The sequence below is a fragment of the Lepisosteus oculatus genome, chromosome 10, assembly GCF_040954835.1.
Source record: "Lepisosteus oculatus isolate fLepOcu1 chromosome 10, fLepOcu1.hap2, whole genome shotgun sequence".
Taxonomy (NCBI): domain Eukaryota; kingdom Metazoa; phylum Chordata; class Actinopteri; order Semionotiformes; family Lepisosteidae; genus Lepisosteus; species Lepisosteus oculatus.
Genome location: NC_090705.1, coordinates 27130030 through 27149420, shown reverse-complemented (window position 1 = coordinate 27149420; position 19391 = coordinate 27130030). Strand labels below are relative to the sequence as shown.

Sequence of the window (19391 nt, the reverse complement as noted above, 5' to 3'; positions counted from 1 at the left end):
AGGCTTCCTCCCGACGTCCTGACCATCTGCTCGGGGCCCGTGGCCTCGTTACCCTTTTTTTACTCCTTGTTCCTGTTCCGGATTTTAACTTTGTCTGTCACGGATGGATCCCCCAGTTCCTGGACTCTGGACTTCGCCCCGGATTCCCCCTTTGGACTGTCTGGATTTGTTTGCCTTCGCCACACCCCCCGAGCACGGGATCACCGCCGTCATGCCCCCCCCGTCTGTCAACACATCCTGATCCTCTACATCTTTTCCCTGTTGTCCTTCTCCACTTACTACCAGATTATACCGTCTGCACAGGGTCCTGAACTATGCTTTACATTTACATTTACGTGTTGATTATCTATTAAATTATAACATGATACCATTTCAGACATTCAGCGTGTATTGGGAGCCTGTTTCTAGAAACAAGACTATTCTTTCAAATGTGCAATAAACATCTACTTATTTTCAAACCGCTGTACTACTGTGTCACCCATGATAAACATTATTTGTTAAAATAATGTTATCAGTTCAAATATTTTCAGTGGCACTGTTTAAGTGTCTAATCATCCGAATGTTAGGTTAGTTTACAAAATGCACAAAAACGTTTTTGGTGAATTATGCAATAAAAGATAAAGATGGCAATACTTATATATATTCTTCTTATTCATAGCATGAATATTAATGTGCATTGAGACATGAAAACAGTTCTGCAAAGTAAATAAGCATATATTTAAAACGGTAATACCTGAAAGGAAAGAATAATCATGGTAATTGTTTTTACAGCCCTTTTCTGTAACCCTAAGAAGCTTTTATAAGTCCCTGTGCTGTTGAATCTTCATTCTTTTCTGTCATCTGTGTCTTTCCAAACCATCTCATCCACTTTTTGACAACTCAGACAATTTCTCTCATTTAAGAAAGCAAATACAAGGTCAACCATCGGTGGCTGCACTCCTCCAAAAGAGTGACTGTTTTGAGACATGGGACTCAGTGTGAATACTGTTAGTGCCTTTGGGTAGTTAGACATGAAGAGATCTTACTGTGCACAATGAACTGAATAACCACGAGTGTGGCAGGTGACTCCATTCAGTGAACTTCAATGCAAGCACGGTGACAGATTACATCCATAGACTATGAAATGGACGTACAATCCTATTTTTTGGGAGCCAGAGAAAAATGCAGCACCACTGCATGCTCACAAGGAAATAATTGTGCCCCACTGACAGACAAACTGACATCTTGTTTAAATCCAGCAGACAGCTGTGGTGAGAAACACACTTTGTCTTTATAGCGGCATGTGTCCCCTTTACATTTTTTAAATGGTAGATAAGAGTTTAAAAGGGGACAACGAAGGAAAAGGAGATCTGTTTGGGGAAATGAGGCTCAACCAAACAATTTTCAATACTTCTATTACATGTGTGAGGTGAAGTGAGATTTTGGTTTACATTTTCCAACTCGGTACTTAAAAAACACAACAGCAAATAAACAATACTGGGAGAGACTAACCTGGTTGTGTACAATTAAATGGTCTTAGCAAAAACCTTGATTGACTCTCGACAGCCCCAGAGACCTGGAACATGTCTCTGGGAGCCTTTGGATGTCTACATTTCATGTATTTGTCTTTGAATTGTCATGGCCTGATAAACTAAAAGATATTGTTCTTCCAACCAGCTTTAATGTGCTCTGGTGCAATACTAGATAGGTTAATTGGTGTCTCTAAATTGCCCCTATGTTAGTACGTGTGTTTTTGACATGCAGTGATATCCCGACGTGTTCTGTGCTTCTGTGATATGCCCCAGTTTGGCTTTAAACTCACCAGGAAGTGGCATTCTGATGATAGATAGATACTGTATATGAGCTTGTTCCTTTAGGACATTTGAGCTTTTTTTAAGTTTGTCTACAGTACACTAATAAAACAGACAAGCTGTTTTCATATGAAGAGCATAGTGTTTATTTGCTTATGTAATAATAATTGTTTACACCTATATAGCTGTTTTTTGGACACTCCAATCAAAGTGCTTTACAGGTAATGAGGACTCCCCTTCACCACCACCAATGTGAAGCACCCAATCTGGATGATGCGACTGCAGCCATAGTGCACACAACACATCAGCTATCAGTAGGGAGGAGAACAGAACGATGAAGCCAATTCATAGATGAGGATTACTAGGAGGCCATGAATTGTAAGGGCCAGGGGGACATTTGGCCAGGATGTCGGGATAACACCCTTACACTTTTTGAGAAATGCCCTGGGATTTTTAGTGACCACAGAGAGTCAGGACCTCAGTTTTACATCTCATTTGAAGGTCAGTGCCTTTTTACAGTATAGTCTTCCCGTCACTGTACTGGGCATTAGGACCCACACAGACCGCAGGGTGAGCACCTAACACCTCTTCCAGTAGCAGCCTTAGCTTTCCCAGAAGGTCTTCCATCCAGGTACCGACCAGGCTCACAACAACTTACTGTAGATTTAGTGGGTTGCCAGTTGTGAGCTGCAGGGTGATATAGCTGCTGGCAAAGGAGGAGGTGCTTGCCAGCCATATTAATGTATAATATATGCTAATATATTTGCACATTTCAAAATTAATAACACCATTTCTTTACTTCATGATATGTTTTAAAAATAGAGCATTTGATAAGCTCCTGCATTTGATTTTTCAAAAGGGCATCTCTCCTACTATGACTAAACTGATTTGAGAGTTTTTCCTTTTATATTTCCTCTTTGTGGTGAAGCAGCTGAGCTACACCCAGGTCTTAACAATTTATTTTTAAACTCATCTTGCTTCTTCCGATTCACAGTAAACAGCTGATAAGTCAAGAAGCCTGTTGCATGTGATCACTGCCAAAGACCATAATTAAGGAAGAGATCTGAAGGTGTCAAAAGACTGAGATGCTAACACATCCACACGTAAGCTAGTTATTTTCTTAAATAATCTTTTAAAAGTACAGTGTATCCTGTGTCTTTAGTTTCAGTGCGGGTTGCTTTTCCTATTGCACACATTCTTTGTGAGATGCTGTCATTTTTCCAACAAGAATTGGTCCATCGCCATGGTGGTCCATCACCCATCCAGAAACATATACAAAACATTGCCAAATGTTTTACAACACTGTAGGTAAAGAGGAAGCAGGGAACTGTGCTAATGCAGTTTTGCCAGTTCATCTCAGAAATTAAGGAAAGCTATAATCCAAGAAAGCCTGATACCTAATCCAGGAAACACAATTCAAGAAACTCCTCTAACGACAGCCACTTTCACATGAGACATTTCTTTCCACCTTACTACACACACAATACAAACTTATCTACTAGTCACAGACTGTTTTTATATTATCTCACACTGAAACTCTCTGTGAGTGCACAGATTCTCCTCCTCCCCCACACTCCACCTGTTTTTAGGCATTGTTTGTGGTAGCAGCACTAACTCCATTTAAAAGGTTGTCGCCACTCAGACACACTAGGCATTGGTAAGTTACTCTGAGAGCAGGGGCACTTCAAAGGGTGAGGCAAGGGTCATAGAATGTAATGTAATACTATAACATGGCTAAGCCTACTGTATGCTTCTGTCAGGATCAAACAGCACGTCTTCCCTGCTCTGATTCCACTTTGCATTTCCCAATGATCTTGGCTTTAGAAGTCAAGGCAGAATCGTTAAGGAGGAAATAATTCTTTGAAAATAATATAAAAAATAACAGGTACATCAACAACATACCAAGCAACAAACATCAAAGAACATTTTTATTGCAGGAAACTGTAGATGAACATCACTAAGGAAACATGGAGACTCTTGAATCAACCTCTCGGCAGAGGATGGGTTAGACAAAAATGAACATTACAAGTGTCTGGATGAAAACCAGACTTGTTTTAAGAGCATAACATCAGTTTTTTGGGGAATAATATTCTGTATATTATAAATAGATTTATGCAAGAGCAACCACTATATATATATTTACTGGATAAGCTGAGATGGTAGTTTTATATTATAGGCCTTGTTACAACATGTTCAAGCAGGCAGCTGCATCAACATGCATAAGCTGCAAAGGAACAGGTAAAGGTTTATTCCATGCTGAAAGAAAAAGAAAGACGCACAACGTTTCAGCTGTGGAGCCTTCTTCAGGTTTCAGCATAGAATAAACCTTTACCTGTTGCCTTGTTACAACATGGCTATTTGAGAAACAGCAGCAGAAATGCAAAGTAGCTTTACATATTTACTCTGGTAAACTGCTATGAGCTTCTTTATCCTAGGAGAGAGGTTTTTATTAAAAAAAGCATTGATGATTTTCCAGATGACTTGAGGTCCATATGAAAAGTTAATGCACAAACATAGTGTGACATTTTCCCTCTAGCTATGTTTTGTACAAACTATGTTCTGTCATATGAAACTTTAAACATAACCATTAATTTTAAGTCTCCCATTCCATTATACAAATCTAGGCTTGTAAACCTAAAGACTATTTTTGATATGGTCTTTCAAATCTGCATAGCTCTTTTGTGTAGCTATTATGCAACTGCTGTGCAAATTGTGACACCATGACTGTGCACCTCCGAAGAATGTAAAAGTGTGTCTTAATAGGTAAAAGTCCATGATAAAGGTCAGTAATACATTTTCTCTCGTATCTTGGTGTTTATGTAAAATGCCCAAGCTTTAGAAACCTAATCCATAGTACTTGTTGAGATCTAGACCACAACTGAAGGCTTCAAATGTAGTAAATCCAACACTGTCTTAAAAAAGGTGATTATGTCCAATAGTAAATCAGGCTGGGAATTGAGATTTGTGCATTATAGAAATGTTCTAAACTACTAAAATGTAGCTAAAACTACAAGCTTCTTTGGAGCTGTATAGGCATGCAGAATCTTACAAACTACAGTAAAGAGGAATCTTAAATTGAAAACTGAAAAACTGTAAACTGAAAACCTTAAATCTCAGAGCAAAGAAATTGACTTAATAAAACCTGGACTTCTTGGAAAAATCATGACATACCAATGGAGCAAACAAAATAGGTCAGATGGCCTAGTGTATATATCCTTCCTCAGTTTTATTTTTGTAAAGCACAATGAAAAAACAAACCACAGAAATTCCTTCTGTACCATGGTTTCTTGGTTTAGAAATGTGTGGCTTATAAAGGAACACCCCCACAAAAAAAAACAAAGCTTTATTATTTCTGTAAAGTGTAAAAAAACAAAATACCAATGACAAAAATCAATAATTGTGGCTATATGCTCAGACTAAATGTGTGCTTTTCAAGACAAAAATGAAATTCAGCACTGTGCAATCTAGCTGTCTGATAAATCAGTCCACATGCAATATGGGAGTGTGGTATTGTCTAAGCAACACATTAATTATCAATAAATAATAATCCTAATAAAAACTATAATGAAAAAATAATACAAATAATTTACTGTTGTTAGATAAAAACCTACCATAGTGCTACTATAGCAGCACCTATTTTCTTAGCTTTTATCCTGGACCTTCTAACAAGAAAATCTCTCATTTACACCCATAAAGGGCTCAACTTCAAGCAGCGCTGTCTGCATGACCTGCAATGCATTAGTGCACATAGACAATGCCATACTTTCCCTCTATTTAGTAACAATTCTCTTTAGTTAGGCTAAAATACCTTCAAAGAAGACGTCCTCAGATTCCTCCAGCATCAGGGCATTTAGGTCATCTTCAGTGATCTCTGTCATTATGACCACTTTTTGTCAATTTGCTGTTTCTGAGCTGCTCACTGTACTGTTAAATTTAATCAGTGTTGCCCAATTCCTCCAGGCAATTTCTTGAGATAATATGCACTGCCTCTCAGTTTCTGCCTGAGTGAAATGAAAAGCTGCACAGTGCTTTCTTCACTTTGTGAAAAAAAAAGTGCAACTTCCACCACCCTAACTGTTTCCCCACTAATATACAAGTTTCATAACCTCTTTGTGAGAAAGAGAGCGATAAGCGTCTCCAGATTCACCCTGCCTAGCTGTGTGTGGAGGAGTGGATACAACCACCAGCGGCATTCAAGGGTGTCATGTTCTTCTTAATGTTACACTAGCACAGGATTGTTCCATTTCTAGAGATATAACATCTTATCATTAAAGTATGATCTTACCAGCCAGAAAAAAAGGAAGGAGTACCCACATGGTAAATAAACAGTTTTTTTAATCCCTTTTACAAAGGATTATAAGAAACAGTCCAACAAAATAAACTACAGTTAATTTCACTTGTGAACAAGGGACAGGGGATATATGTGAAAGTGAATGATGTACAGTATAAATTAGGGATGATGACAAGACGTATGTGGTAGCTTTTTATGGTTAAAACTTATGGTACACAGTGCTTGGTAATATAGTAGAACGTATCTGACAGTAAAACAGTAGAAAAATGTAAAGGGTCATGACTCCCTCTTATTTTCTGGTGTGCATTTTTCTTTTTGTTTTTACATTTTTTTTATGTTTCAGACACCGTGAAGGGCTATAGAATGTTTAATCGAATTTGAAACATCTGATTTGTAAGTTTGGAGCATTGTTGGTTTATGCATCCAAACAATGGGTTTACCATCCATGTCAACATTTGTTCATGCAAGGAGGATAAACTCTGACTCCAAAATTCTACTGGTTGTTAGCTCTTTTTTAATTAGCAGCAGCAAAGAACACAGAAAACAAACATTAAACTGTACCAATTAAAAAAGCTAGGAGGTAGAACATAAATTGAGTATTTCTTTAGGCTTTGATGTCCCAAGTTGTTTGTTCCTGCAAGCCATTATTTTCCTTCTAATGTCATTGCAGAAAAAACTTTAGGCATTGCTTTAACACAATTGTGTTGTGTGTTTCAGACAAGGTGATGTGATTCACTCCAGTGAGAGAGAGGAGCTGAAAGTCAAGGCCCAAAAATAGTAACTAGGTTGCATTCAATTGATTTTAGCTCCCACTTTTCTAGTCTAATCTTATCACGATTATTTTCTTGTGTCCAGAGAAATAGACTCAGATCTCATTAAGAAAGGGCAACTTATGAGATTGCATAAGAAAAGCATTATTTAATCTATTGCTGTCAGGTGTTTTTACTGTACATTATTTATTTTGTGCAATAAAACTGATCCAGAGAAATCTTTTTGAACCTATAAAGTACAGTACTCATGGAAACCAATCAGTTAACAATGTTGAATGTTGTACTCTACGTTAATTAAGTATGATTAACCTGACCTTCTTTGGAGGACATTATAAGCAAGCAGGTTTCATTATGCTGGCCTGTGTATGTTCAGACACAGAAAAGTCAAATGTTCATAAACTAATTAATTTGTTTCAATACTTTTTTCTCTTCTCCACTGATAGCTGGTGTGTGGTTGGTGTACTGGCGCACTGTGGCTGCTGTCACATCATTCTGGTGGGGCCTACACGTTGGTTGCGGTGGAGGGGAGCCCTCATTACCTGTAAATCACTTTGAGTGGAGTGTCCAGAAAAGTTCTGTATAAGCTTAAGGATTTATTACTTTTTAATACAATGAAGGCTGTTTAATCATTTAATAACTTTTTTATGAAACCTGTGACATAACAACTCTCAGCTGTTATAAAATTCTGGAGAGCTGCCAGAGAAGGTGACACACATGTGACCAGAAAAGCAGAATATCTCCGGACCAGGACTCTGAGGTGCCCAGTAAAGTCACTTACTCAGGGTAGAGCAGGTAGGGTCCTTTAGCTCCCTAGAGAGGAGCTGTTACTTTATATTCGGGGCTATGTATGCATGAGAGGAACACGACTGGCTAAATGCCACTGTCCAAGACTGACAAAACTCGAAAATGCCATTACTTCTAATGAAAATGTTTACAGTATAGTGTCCCCATTACTATACTGGGGCATTAAACTCACACAGACCACAGGATGAGTGCCTAACACCTCTACCAGCAGCAACCTTAGTTTTCCCAGGAGGTCTCCCAACCAGGTACTGACTAGGCTCACACCTGCTTAGTTTCAGTGGGTTGCCAGTTGGGACTTTCAGGGTGATATGGCTGCTGGCAAAGGAGGAGGTGCCTGACAGATCAAGAAAGGTGAGGGCATGTGAGACAACCTATGTCTTAACATCAGCAAAACTAAAGAGCTGATTGTTGACTTCAGGAGACAAGGAAAAGTCAACTCCCCCCTCTACATCGAAGGGACTGCAGTGGAAATAGTGAACAACTTCAGATTCCTAGGTGTTCACATCACTGAGGACCTTACATGGGAACTCAACACCTCCAGTCTCATCAAGAAAGCACAACAGTGGCTCTACTTTCTGAGAAGGCTGAAGAAAATACGTCTGCATCCATGGATCCTCGCCAATTTCTACAGATGTATGGTGGAGAGCATACTGACCAGCTGCATCACAGTCTGGTACAGCAACTGCACCGCATCTTACCGCAAGACCCTGCAGCAGGTGGTCAAAACTGCCCAACACATCATCAGCTATGCCTTACCATCCATCCAGGAAATCGACAACACTGTCTGAAAAAATCTGGTAGAACCATCTGGTAAAAGGTTCCAGACAATCCAGTCACACACAACTAGACTCCGAAATAGCTTCTTCCCCAGAGCCATCAAACTGGTGACCCCCCCACTCCCACCCACCAAACTATGCTCTCTCTTCACTTCTTCCTGTACCACACAACGATTGTACTCTTACACCGGTACGTACAGCGTGTCTCTAGGCAATTGAATGTAAGCCGAACTTGAACATAAAACTGTACTTGATTGAGTTGTACTATTTGATAACACTGTATTATTTTGCACTGTTTGCTCTTTTTGTGTACTTTTGCACAGTTTTTAACAGATATGGGTACTGTCACACTGGTACCATACTTATTGTTTAAATTGTTATTGTTATTGTATTGTCTTGTCTGCTGTTCTGTATATACTGCACCTGAGTGGTTACAAACATTTGGATATTGAAAAAAACTGGGACTTCCATAAAGCAAAAATCATTGTACAATCCACATTAAAAGCTAAAAAGAAAAATTGGAAATACCAATATATAATTTGCCTCTTATTTCAGGTATTTTTTGTAGAAAATATAGAGCTTGTCACATGAGTATTTCATTTAACACAACAATTGATTTCTTATATGCTCTACACACAAACAGACTGACTACTCGTAGGTCCACTTGGAAAATCTAAATAATAATAATAATAATTGCTTACACTTATATAGCACTTTTCTGGACACTCCACTCAAAGCGCTTTACAGGTAATGGGGACTCCCCTCCACCACCACCAATGTGCAGCATCCACTTGGATGATGCGACGGCAGCCATAGTGCACCAGAACACTCACCACACATCAGCTATCAGTGGGGAGGAGAGCAGAGTAATGTAGCCAATTCATAGAGGGGGATTATTAGGAGGCCATGATTAGTAAGGGCCAATTGGAAATTTGGCCAGGACACCGGGGTTACACCCCTACTCTTTTCGAGAAGCACCCTGGGATTTTTAATGACCACAGAGAGTCAGGACCTTGGTTTTACGTCTCATCTGAAGGACGGCGCCTGTTTACAGTATAGTGTCCCCGTCACTATACTGGGGCATTAGGACCCACATGGACCACAGGGTGAGCGCCCCCTGCTGGCCCCACTAACACCTCTTCCAGCAGCAACCTTAGTTTTTTCCCAGGAGGTCTCTCATCCAGGTACTGACCAGGCTCACACCTGCTTAGCTTCAGTGAGTTGCCAGTTGTGAGTTGCAGGGTGATATGGCTGCTAAATGAGTAATTTTCCTAGGAAACTGTCCCTTAAATCCACAAGTTCATGATCCAGGGATGCACTGCTTACATACAGTATCTCACGATCGTAAACCCCTTCTCTTAAGGATGCTCCAGCCCTTCCTTGTTCTGTACTTATCTCCTGCACCTGCCTCCGGTTCCAGCCCCCCATGCTATATAAGCCAGACGTTCCTGCCTACTGGGGCTCAGCTTTGGAAGATGGATGCCCGGAAGCACACCTACCCGCGATTCCAGGAGCGACTCAATGGCATAGGCTTCACAACGGTGTCCTGACCATCTGGTCCCGTTACGCCCTTCTTATTCCCCTGACCCTCTGCCGGATCCTGCACTGGCTTTTAACTCTGTCTGTCAGGATGGATTACCCAGTCTTGGACATTTGCTACACTCTTGGATTTGTCTCGGACTCCCTTGGACTGTTTGCCTAGGCCACACCTCCCCCGAACACCAGCGCACCATGGACACGCCCCCTGTTTTCCTTCCAGCCCCTTGCATGCCTTTTTCCCCGTGTTATCTTGACTTCCTCCCGCATTGTGTTGTCTGCACAAGGTGCTGAAAGAACGCTTCATGACACATACTGGTGTTCCTTGCAGGGTCATTAATAATACAGGATGTGGTTGAAACAAGAAACCTGGAACTGAAAGGAATTTGCAAGTCTACCAGTGTATTAAGTTGTATGTAAGTTGCTTTCCTGTTTACAGTGTCTTAAAATCCCATAGGTATGATAAAGAGATCAGTGTGACTTATTCAAATTGAAATGAGGTTAATTAATCAGGAAGATAGAAAGATTAAAAAATACAGTTGTCAAAGACCAGGATTTCACAAATGTTGTTTTTACGACCCCAAGTGTCTAGGGGAAAAGGGGTGTAACATTTAGGATAATTCTTTTGGAAGCAGGGGGATTCTGGTGAGGGACTAGGAAGCGTGATAAGGGTAAGGAACTAGTGTGGTGCCGAAGAAAAGAAAAACAAAAATGGAGCTGGCTAGGACAGTGAGGGAAAGCTAATCTGACTACAAAAGAAACCCCGAAACACATGGTCTTCGGCATCTTCAACACCCTAGCTAACCTGCAATGACTACCCAAAACCATACAAGACAAACGGCACTCACCCGTACTAAACTAGTGTACTAATACAAAATCAACTAAATGTGTAAGTGTACCCAACAACCTAAACTAACCTTATATACAAAAGTTCACACAAAAACACAAGTGAGCCAGGAATACAAATAAGGGAAAACAAGAGTAATAAATAGGAGCAGGGTACAAAAAGAACACAAAAGTTGAACATGTAACACTGGGGCAAGGTAATGACAAAACAAGGATGAACACACAAACAAACAAAAGTACAAAGAAACTTACGTAAATCCAACAAAACAACAAAGCCGAAGCTATACGAAAATACACACACACAAAGCAAAACAAACCAACAAACGAAGCTGAAGCAATAACCAGGAGCGGAGCGGAGCGGAAACCAAAACCGAACGGGACCGAAGTCAAACAAAAGGCCTCTTCTTTCTGAAAACCTCCACGTTATATGCTGAATAAGATGTGTTCTGATTGGCTGAGGCTAATTAATGATGACATCATACTGAAACAGTGGAGTGATGGTGGGCCAGTGGGGAAGGGAGAACAATCAAGGGTCAGCAGTGTGGAACATAGAAAAAAACACACACAGAACACACACTGGGACATAACAGTTGTCCTTTAGTACCTCAGTGCAGGACCATAAATGATACATTCCCCAGCTAATTATCAATTACTGTAAAAGCTAAGGTGCTGATTGCACTAAAGTGCAACAGTGGATTGGATGCCCCTTAGTTTGAAGTAGGCCTTAGTAAAGTAAATACTAAAATCAGGAAGACATAAAAGCTATTTGCCGTGATTGTAGACTTAAATCTGTAACCTGTTGTTAGGTTTATAGAAATCCTATAACTTGTTAAAACATACACACACTTTAATCTTGGAGAGGAGGCTGCTTCTCCACTGCCCTGTCTATGTCATCATAGAACAACAGAACGCATTGTCTGAGATAACATGCACACCCATTCACATGTGGGCAACACAACAGCATATCTTAACTCCTCCCATTCCAGGGCAACTTTGTCCTCAATGAACTTTCTCATAACTCAAACAATAAAACTATTTTGTTAAAAATATAAACCTTTAAAACAGCACATATTTCAAACATCACAGGCTCTCAGCAGAGATTAGTCCCCAAAACAATCTTCTAACTAGGTTTTTTAGTTTTGTTTTGATACGCTTTTATTTGTGATAAATGGGTGCTATGGTGGCACAGTGGTAAGCATTACTGCCCTGCAGCTTTTGGTTCAATCCAGACGTGGGGTGCTGTCTGTGTGGAGTTCATATGTTCTCCCCATGTTTGTGTGGGTTTCCTCCTAGTGCTCTAGTTTCCTCCTGCAGTCCAAAGATATACTGGTAGGTTAATTGGCCCTGGTGTGAGTGTGTGCATGTATGTGTTTGTGTGTGCCCTGTGATGGACTGCAACCAGTCCAGCAGTGTGTACTCCCCCTTGCTTGCTGGGACAGGTTCCAGCTCCCTCACAACCCTGTACTGAACGAAGTGGTTAGAAAATGGATGGATGTTTGCAAAACATATGAAGAGATCATTTCTGTAATAGATGAATACATTTATGAAAAGCTCATCAAATGACAAGTCTGAAAATATTCTAATACTTATTTACACAACTGTAAAGCTGGAGAAATGATTTTTGAGAAAATATAAACTCTTGATGGTTAAATAGGCAACAAGTGTGTCACCAACAGCTATACATAGTGGGCTCAATATAAGCAATAATTGAGAAGTGGTGCTGTGTTACCATGGGAACAACATTGAGGCCAGAACTAGAAAGCTGACTTTGGCTCTTGTCCATTTTCTCTAAAGCCTTTTAAAGATTTTACTGCTGTGTACATCTGTCTCTGGCTTTTTTACCTTCGAAGATAAAATGTTCATGCTAGTCTTCCATAATTTGTTTGATCAGCCTTGGAAATTAAAAAAAATAAGCGTATCAAGATTCGGCTAATTGTGCCATAGTACATGCAAAATTGGTCTGTCAAAAGAATGCCTGAGGCAAGATGAACCTTTTATCAGATACATTTTGTTAGATATTTATGGAATGTGGAGGCAGGAGCCTCAGATTTTTAATAGAACCTACAGAAAAGAAGGTAGGTCACTTGCTCATTGAGGTACCACTTTATATCATGTATTTTATGGCAATAGAACTGGATTCTTTTCCAGATGGGGAATTTATGGACCATAGTTAATCAAATGCCTTTTTTAATGAGAGGGGCATGTTGTTAATAATGAGCCACAGGCTAGATCAGTGATGTTTAATATACATGCTATTGTACCTGATCATTTTTAAGTAGCTATTGTATCTTTCTTCATAATTATTCAATGTTAAATGTATGTATACTATAGGTACATTGCTGAAAACAAAGAATGATGAATAAAACAAGGTTTGGCAAAGTACTGGAATGAGAGACCTCCAAGGGAGACCAGGTTACTGTAGTAAGTGGCATAGTTGTAGTAATAAAACCCCAAAATGGAGACAGTGGCCCCTGTGCTGTAGGAGTTGTCTTTGTTCTGAAGCTTATCTGGATACTCTACTCAAAGCGCATGAGAGGTAATGCGGACTCCCCTCTACCACCACCAATGTGCAGCATCCACCTGGATGATGCGACGGCAGCCATAGTGCGCCAGAATGCTCACCACACATCAGCTATCAGTGGGGAGAAGAGCAGAGTAATGAAGCCAATTCATAGATGGGGATTACTAGGAGGCCATGATTGGTGAGGGTCAATGGGAAATTTGGCCAGCACGCTGGGGTTACACCCCTACTCTTTTTGAGAAACGCCCTGGGATTTTTAATAACCACAGAGAGTCAGGACCTCAGTTTTAGGTCTCATCCGAAGGATGGGATAGGGATGTAGGGGTGTTAACTCCAGTGTCCTGGTTAAATTCCATTGTGATATTACACTATTTGGTCTAATTTAATTGGTGAAGTAATTTCTCACTTCTCCTTCAATCTACTGTGTGGGAGGACTGCTAGCACATGATTGCTGCTTTGTGTCACCCAGGCGGTGCTGCACTGCAGTGGTGGACAAAGAGGGTTTCCTCCTGTAAATGAAGAGTGAGGTCCTATGGGCTGAACAATTCTATACAAATGCAAGAAGAGATTAATCTTTGGATAAAATACTTTTTTCCTTCAGACAACACATATTATATTTTATTTCTGACCCACTTTGTATATTTTAGATCAGGATTGCTCATTTCATCCACGTGATGTGTAGATGTGTTGACAGTCTTCCCTACCATATTTTGCCAGTGGTTACCTTTGGTTCAGAAAGATTTTTCTTCTTAATCTTCGAGATCTTAATGCCATCTGCTTTTAAGGTTGACAGAAAACTCTCTGTTGCTTTAATTATAATAGTGACAATCAATAAACACTATTGCACATGTAACATACACAGACCATATGGAACACATTAATAACAAAAATGAATAAATCAAAAGCTTGAAAACTGTATTCCAAATAGTTTAACAAATCAACTTGTAAAATATAAAGGAAAAGAAAGCTTTTTATAAAATCATTTTAAAAAAGATCAAGTTAGAAAAATGTACAAGAAATTGCAAGCACTGGTAAAAAGTAATATTAGAAGGGCCAAGAGAGAGATTCAAGGGAATATTGAGGCTTAATTTTTTTTTTCTGGGTTTGGCTCCAGACTGTGGGGTCTTCTCTGGAATTTGCATGTTCTTATAATGTACTCCTAGGTATAATACATAATAGTACATTATAAGAAAAGTGCTTTCTAATGTACTAATGAAAAACTTTTGCAAATATTCAGTATATGTAAATGTGTAGAAATTAAGGGGTGTTATATAAAAAATATGTAACAGATTAGTAAAACCTCATTTAGAATATTGTGTACAAGTTATGGAATATATTTTGAAAAATATTTGGAATCATTTCAGCAAAGAGCAACCAGATATATTCAGGGTTAAGATAATGTCCTTTACTGGCAAGCTGAACATATTAAACCTTTTCAATATTGAAAAAAAAGATTATGAGGAAACCTTATACAAGTATTCGTAATCCTCTGACACTAGAACATCCAGTGGATTTCTTTAAAATGAAACATGAAATAGACTGCACATGAAATTATGTAGGAGTGTATTTAAAATCAAGAACAGGGCATACGTCTTTACCCAAAGGTTTGTGGGAGTGTGGAACAAGCTACCCAGCCATGTTGTCGAAGCTGATAGTGTATCAGCTAAATATTTTCATGAACAAACATTTACTCCCAGGACCCCTGTCTGAGTTTTTTAAAGAGTTCAGAATCAACCGTTGAAGTCCACACCCTAGTTTCAAAATGAGCACCACTTCCTCTCACAATTAGATTTAAGGAACAAATCACATTACACCTGTTTTGAAAATGAGCCTTACAGGAAGCATCACTGAAGCTGAGTAATAAACATCTTCAGAAACAAAATATGTTTCTACCTTTTGCTTTGGGTATAATCTAGTGAACTAAGCACTTTAAATTCTGGAATTTAAGATTGAATAATTGTATTTTTCTTCTGCCACAAAGCCACTTTTTATTAAAAAAACTGAAAACATCCCAAGAGAATTTTTACAACAGATTGAATATTGTTAAAAAGTGAAGCAATTAAGAAAGAAGAAATTTCATGCAGAGGATGCCGTAATTACAGCACAACTGGAAGTTTAGACACTGCTTTTGGCTACCAATTCTTCATTTAAAGCTACAGGATCAGGATTGCACATTTCCTGACATAAATCAAAAATAAATAACTTAAGAGGTGAGTGATTGGGAAGTAATTTTTTTCCAGTGTTGATACTGAGACAGTCTAATTAACAGCTTATAGCTGCATGTTGCCATCTGTATTTGACATCCAGCATTACATTGGGAAAGACAAATGTAACATTGGAAAGGTTTGCCTGTTGTTGATTTGATAAAACCAAATCAACACTTTAACCAAGCCCATTTTGAAAATGACCAACCCAGTGATTGTTTGCTGCATTCTGTTTGCTTAGGCCTCTTAATTCTGGCCAAAAAATCGTGCTTGAGTGAGCCAAAGTATTGTATTCGTCCATATCACAGTAAATCTGTTCTAAGTCACAATTTATGTGGAATTCTTGCTCTTTAAAGATGATGGATTTCTAAATCCAGTAAGAAACTGGATGACAGAATAACGTCAATCTGACACTAATGTCATGGATACAAGGTATCTGCATGGGTATATTGGTTTCAAGCAATTATCATTTTGCTCTGGTTCAGAGTTTCTGGGACTGTACTGCTTTAGCTGCCTGATTTGCTCTTCCAAGTTTTATTTTTTCAGATTTGCAGATGGTGGACCTCACAAAAAAGAGCTTCACAAAAGTTCCCAGTTCAAGCCCCAGCTCTGCCACCACATCAGTATGATGAGCTGAGCTAGCCTTTTATCCTCCTTGTACTCAGTCCAAGGTAAATGTGGTGTAAAACCAACATCCCGAGTGACTCTGAAGGAGTAGTTTAATTGTTAAATCAAGAGCGGATTCAAAAAGAGTTAACCCTTTGCCAGAATTGTGCATATCAGACTGAAATTAAATTAAATGGAAATTAAAAATAACATGAAAATGTGGACATGTTAAAAGTGACATAATTAATTTCCATGATCAAATTCCATCTTTTTTGTAAGGAATATAGTGTATGCACCCCCCTGTGTACAAAGGATTGCCCTTGCTTTAACTGTTCAATATGTACTGTATATGTAAGTGATTTGCTGCTTATGTTGCTATTTTTGTATGAAACATAAACAATATTAATGAAAAGTTTCAAAAAGGTGGAGTTGAACTGTGGTTTGTAACATATCGCCCACAGAATCCGTTCTCATGAAGCAGGTTACCAGAAATAAGGAACCAAGCCTTCAAGTGCAATTTTACAGGAAGACACATAGCAAAATCACTTTTATCATCTTCATTGGGCAAGAGAGCTGAAAAATGCACATCATGTATAATAAAAGTGTTCTTGCTTTCCATGAGACACACAGACAGGGAGATAGCATGGGGTCAGTGCACAGGGTCAGCTATTGTACAGGGCCCCCAGAACAGTTGGGGTTAAGGGCCTTGCTCACGGGCCCAATGGAGTAGGATTCCTCTGCTGGCTGCAGGATTTGAACCAGGCAACCTTCCAGGCACAGGCACAGATCCTTATTCACAGAACCACCACTCTGCCCCACTTTCTATATATTATATATAATAAGAACACTTTGAATTGAATGAACACAGTGTGTTATTTTTTCCATTGTTATAGAAATCTTAATAGCAATGTTTTAAAAAGCTTTATAGATGCACTGGTTATGAAGGAAAGCTTGCAGAGTTTGGCACAAATTTAAATGTGCTTTTTGAGTTTCTCTATGGTTAAAAAGGAAGCTCTGTGATTCTGGTCCATAGAGATTACTCTATTCAATAAAAGGATACATTTAAAAAGGATAAATTTATATTCAGAAACCCTGCATAAATTAGAGTTCTGAATTTGTAGTGAGATACAAAGGTGTTTTTAATCTCTCAAGCTGAATAATGCCATCTTTTTCATGTTTTGCAAATCCCCAATAGAGTTACATATACATTTACAGTAAATATACTGTGGAATGAAAGATGACGCTTTTCAGCAAATATAAAAAATGAAAGAATGCTCAGCTCATATTATTACTAGTTTTAGGATGCTTCATTTTTTTCTTGTCTTATTATTTTCGTGAAATGTCACATGCATCTTTTGGGGTGTCCTCAGTGTGGTGTCTGAATGTTCTGATGGCTCAGGAAGATCTTCTTTTGGTCTTTATTTCCTACCACCTTCCAAGAGATGTTGGCTAGATAAATGGGTTTCTCTGACTTTTCCCTTTGTGCTTGTATGTGCCTTGCAGTAGCATTTCATCCTGTCCAGAGTGTAATCTTAGTTACAGTGTAATCTGTACTCCTGAGTATACTCATGTGTGTAACTACTGAATACTATGCTGATGGTGCATATCACCATCTTTGTTAGGAGAGTGCCTTAATCTAGAGACCAAATTGAAGCGCACAGCAGAAAATATGTCTTTAATTGGACGTTTATACATGTAATAGACACTATTAAATCAAAACTGTACTCCTTTTGCAATATTCTCTTTTTCAGTAAGTTATATCATTAGTTTCAAAATGCTTTGCAACCTATCCCTTTTCAAATGGAATAATTATAGTTTTCATTGCTATGAATGCTTTTTCTGTGTTAATGCATCATTGTACCAGTATTTAAAAATTGTAAATTCATAGTTTAAGTGTTGTTTTCTACAGTATAACTATATTTATCTCCTACCCACACTTTGTACATACAAGAACAATAAAAAGGCTTAAAAATGTAAACACATAAATAAAATAAAAATATATAAAATTGTTGTGCATACGGTCTGAGAAAGTGGCATTTAACTCCATGAGTATGTATCACTTGTTTTACTTGTTATATACAGTACATTCAATTATAGAAAATAATGTTTTACTGAATTAAAATATTCTTCACTGAGCCCTCTTTTTGCTATTTTTTGTATCTCTTCTACTTTTTAAAACATGGACTCATGAAAAAACAACATATATCTGCAAATTATTAACCTGTTTAAGACAATTTTAACACAAAGAGTGAATTAATTATAATTAAGTGTCCACATGAAATCTGACAAAAAAACACCTTAAACACCAACTAAGTGATGAATTATAACAGTAACAGCTATGATTAGTGATGGAACTTGATTAATGACTAAGTAGCCTCAGATATAAAAATAAATAAATATTTTTGTACTAACCAATAGGAGAGTGACATTGCTGGATTTGGCTTGAGAATTTTTATGAGTAATGTCTAATCTTTGTTCAGCATCTGATCCCCGACAATGTTGTCTCTGATGACAATTTGAAGGCTCTTATGCTCCCAACGATGGGTATATACTTTAAAAAAAAGACACTTACACTTTCCCTTGCTTTGGTTTTGAATACAGCTATGAATAATTCACCATTTAACCTCAGACCCTTAACTAGCAGTACACAGCATGTTGCGACATGTTACAACAATGCAGCTGTAGATAGAATGCTGAGATAATGTGGATGTGCAGACTCCCAGGGCAGAAATAATTAATCTCTACATAGACTTGTGGACATCTAAAGTCTTGAATGACTACAGACCAGTGGCACTTACATCACACCTAATGAAAACTCTGGAAAGGCTTGTACTGGACCACCTCAGAACCCTGGTGAGTACAGCACTGGACCCCCTGCAGTTTGCCTACTGGTCACACCTGGGAGTGGAGGATGCAGTCATCTATCTGCTACACAGACCTAACTCTCACCTGGAGAAGACGGGGAGCATTGTGAGAGTATATGTTCTTTGACTTCTCCAGTGCCTTTAACACCATCCATCCACCTTTACTGAGAGATAAACTAAGGGTGGCGCAGGTGGACACTCCCCTGTTGTCCTGGATTATAGACTATCTGACCTGCAGGCCACAGTATGTACGGCTACAGAGCTGTGTGTCCGAACAGGTTGTTAGCAGGTTGTTAGTCCTCGCTCTATTCCTGTTCACCTTTTACACCTCTGATTTCAGTTACAACTCTGAGTCATGTCATCTGCAGAAGTTTTCGGATGAC

The 19391-nt window shown here is 38.8% G+C and overlaps 1 protein-coding gene across 4 annotated transcripts in view; it reads right to left on the bottom strand.

The window, feature by feature from the left end:
• Positions 1 to 19391, bottom strand: part of ripor2 (RHO family interacting cell polarization regulator 2) — a 98581-nt gene that overhangs the window by 63924 nt on the left and 15266 nt on the right. For 2 of the 4 annotated variants that reach the window (XM_069195041.1, XM_015357241.2), the window contains exon 1: positions 5599 to 5899. The exons of the other annotated variants lie outside the window; for them this stretch is intronic. Coding sequence is in view for 1 of the 2 variants with exons in the window: in XM_015357241.2 (XP_015212727.1) it covers positions 5599 to 5668 (70 nt within the window). In the remaining variant the exon portion in view is untranslated. Of the gene's footprint in view, positions 1 to 5598; positions 5900 to 19391 lie in introns of those variants that run through there. 4 annotated transcript variants of the gene reach the window in all.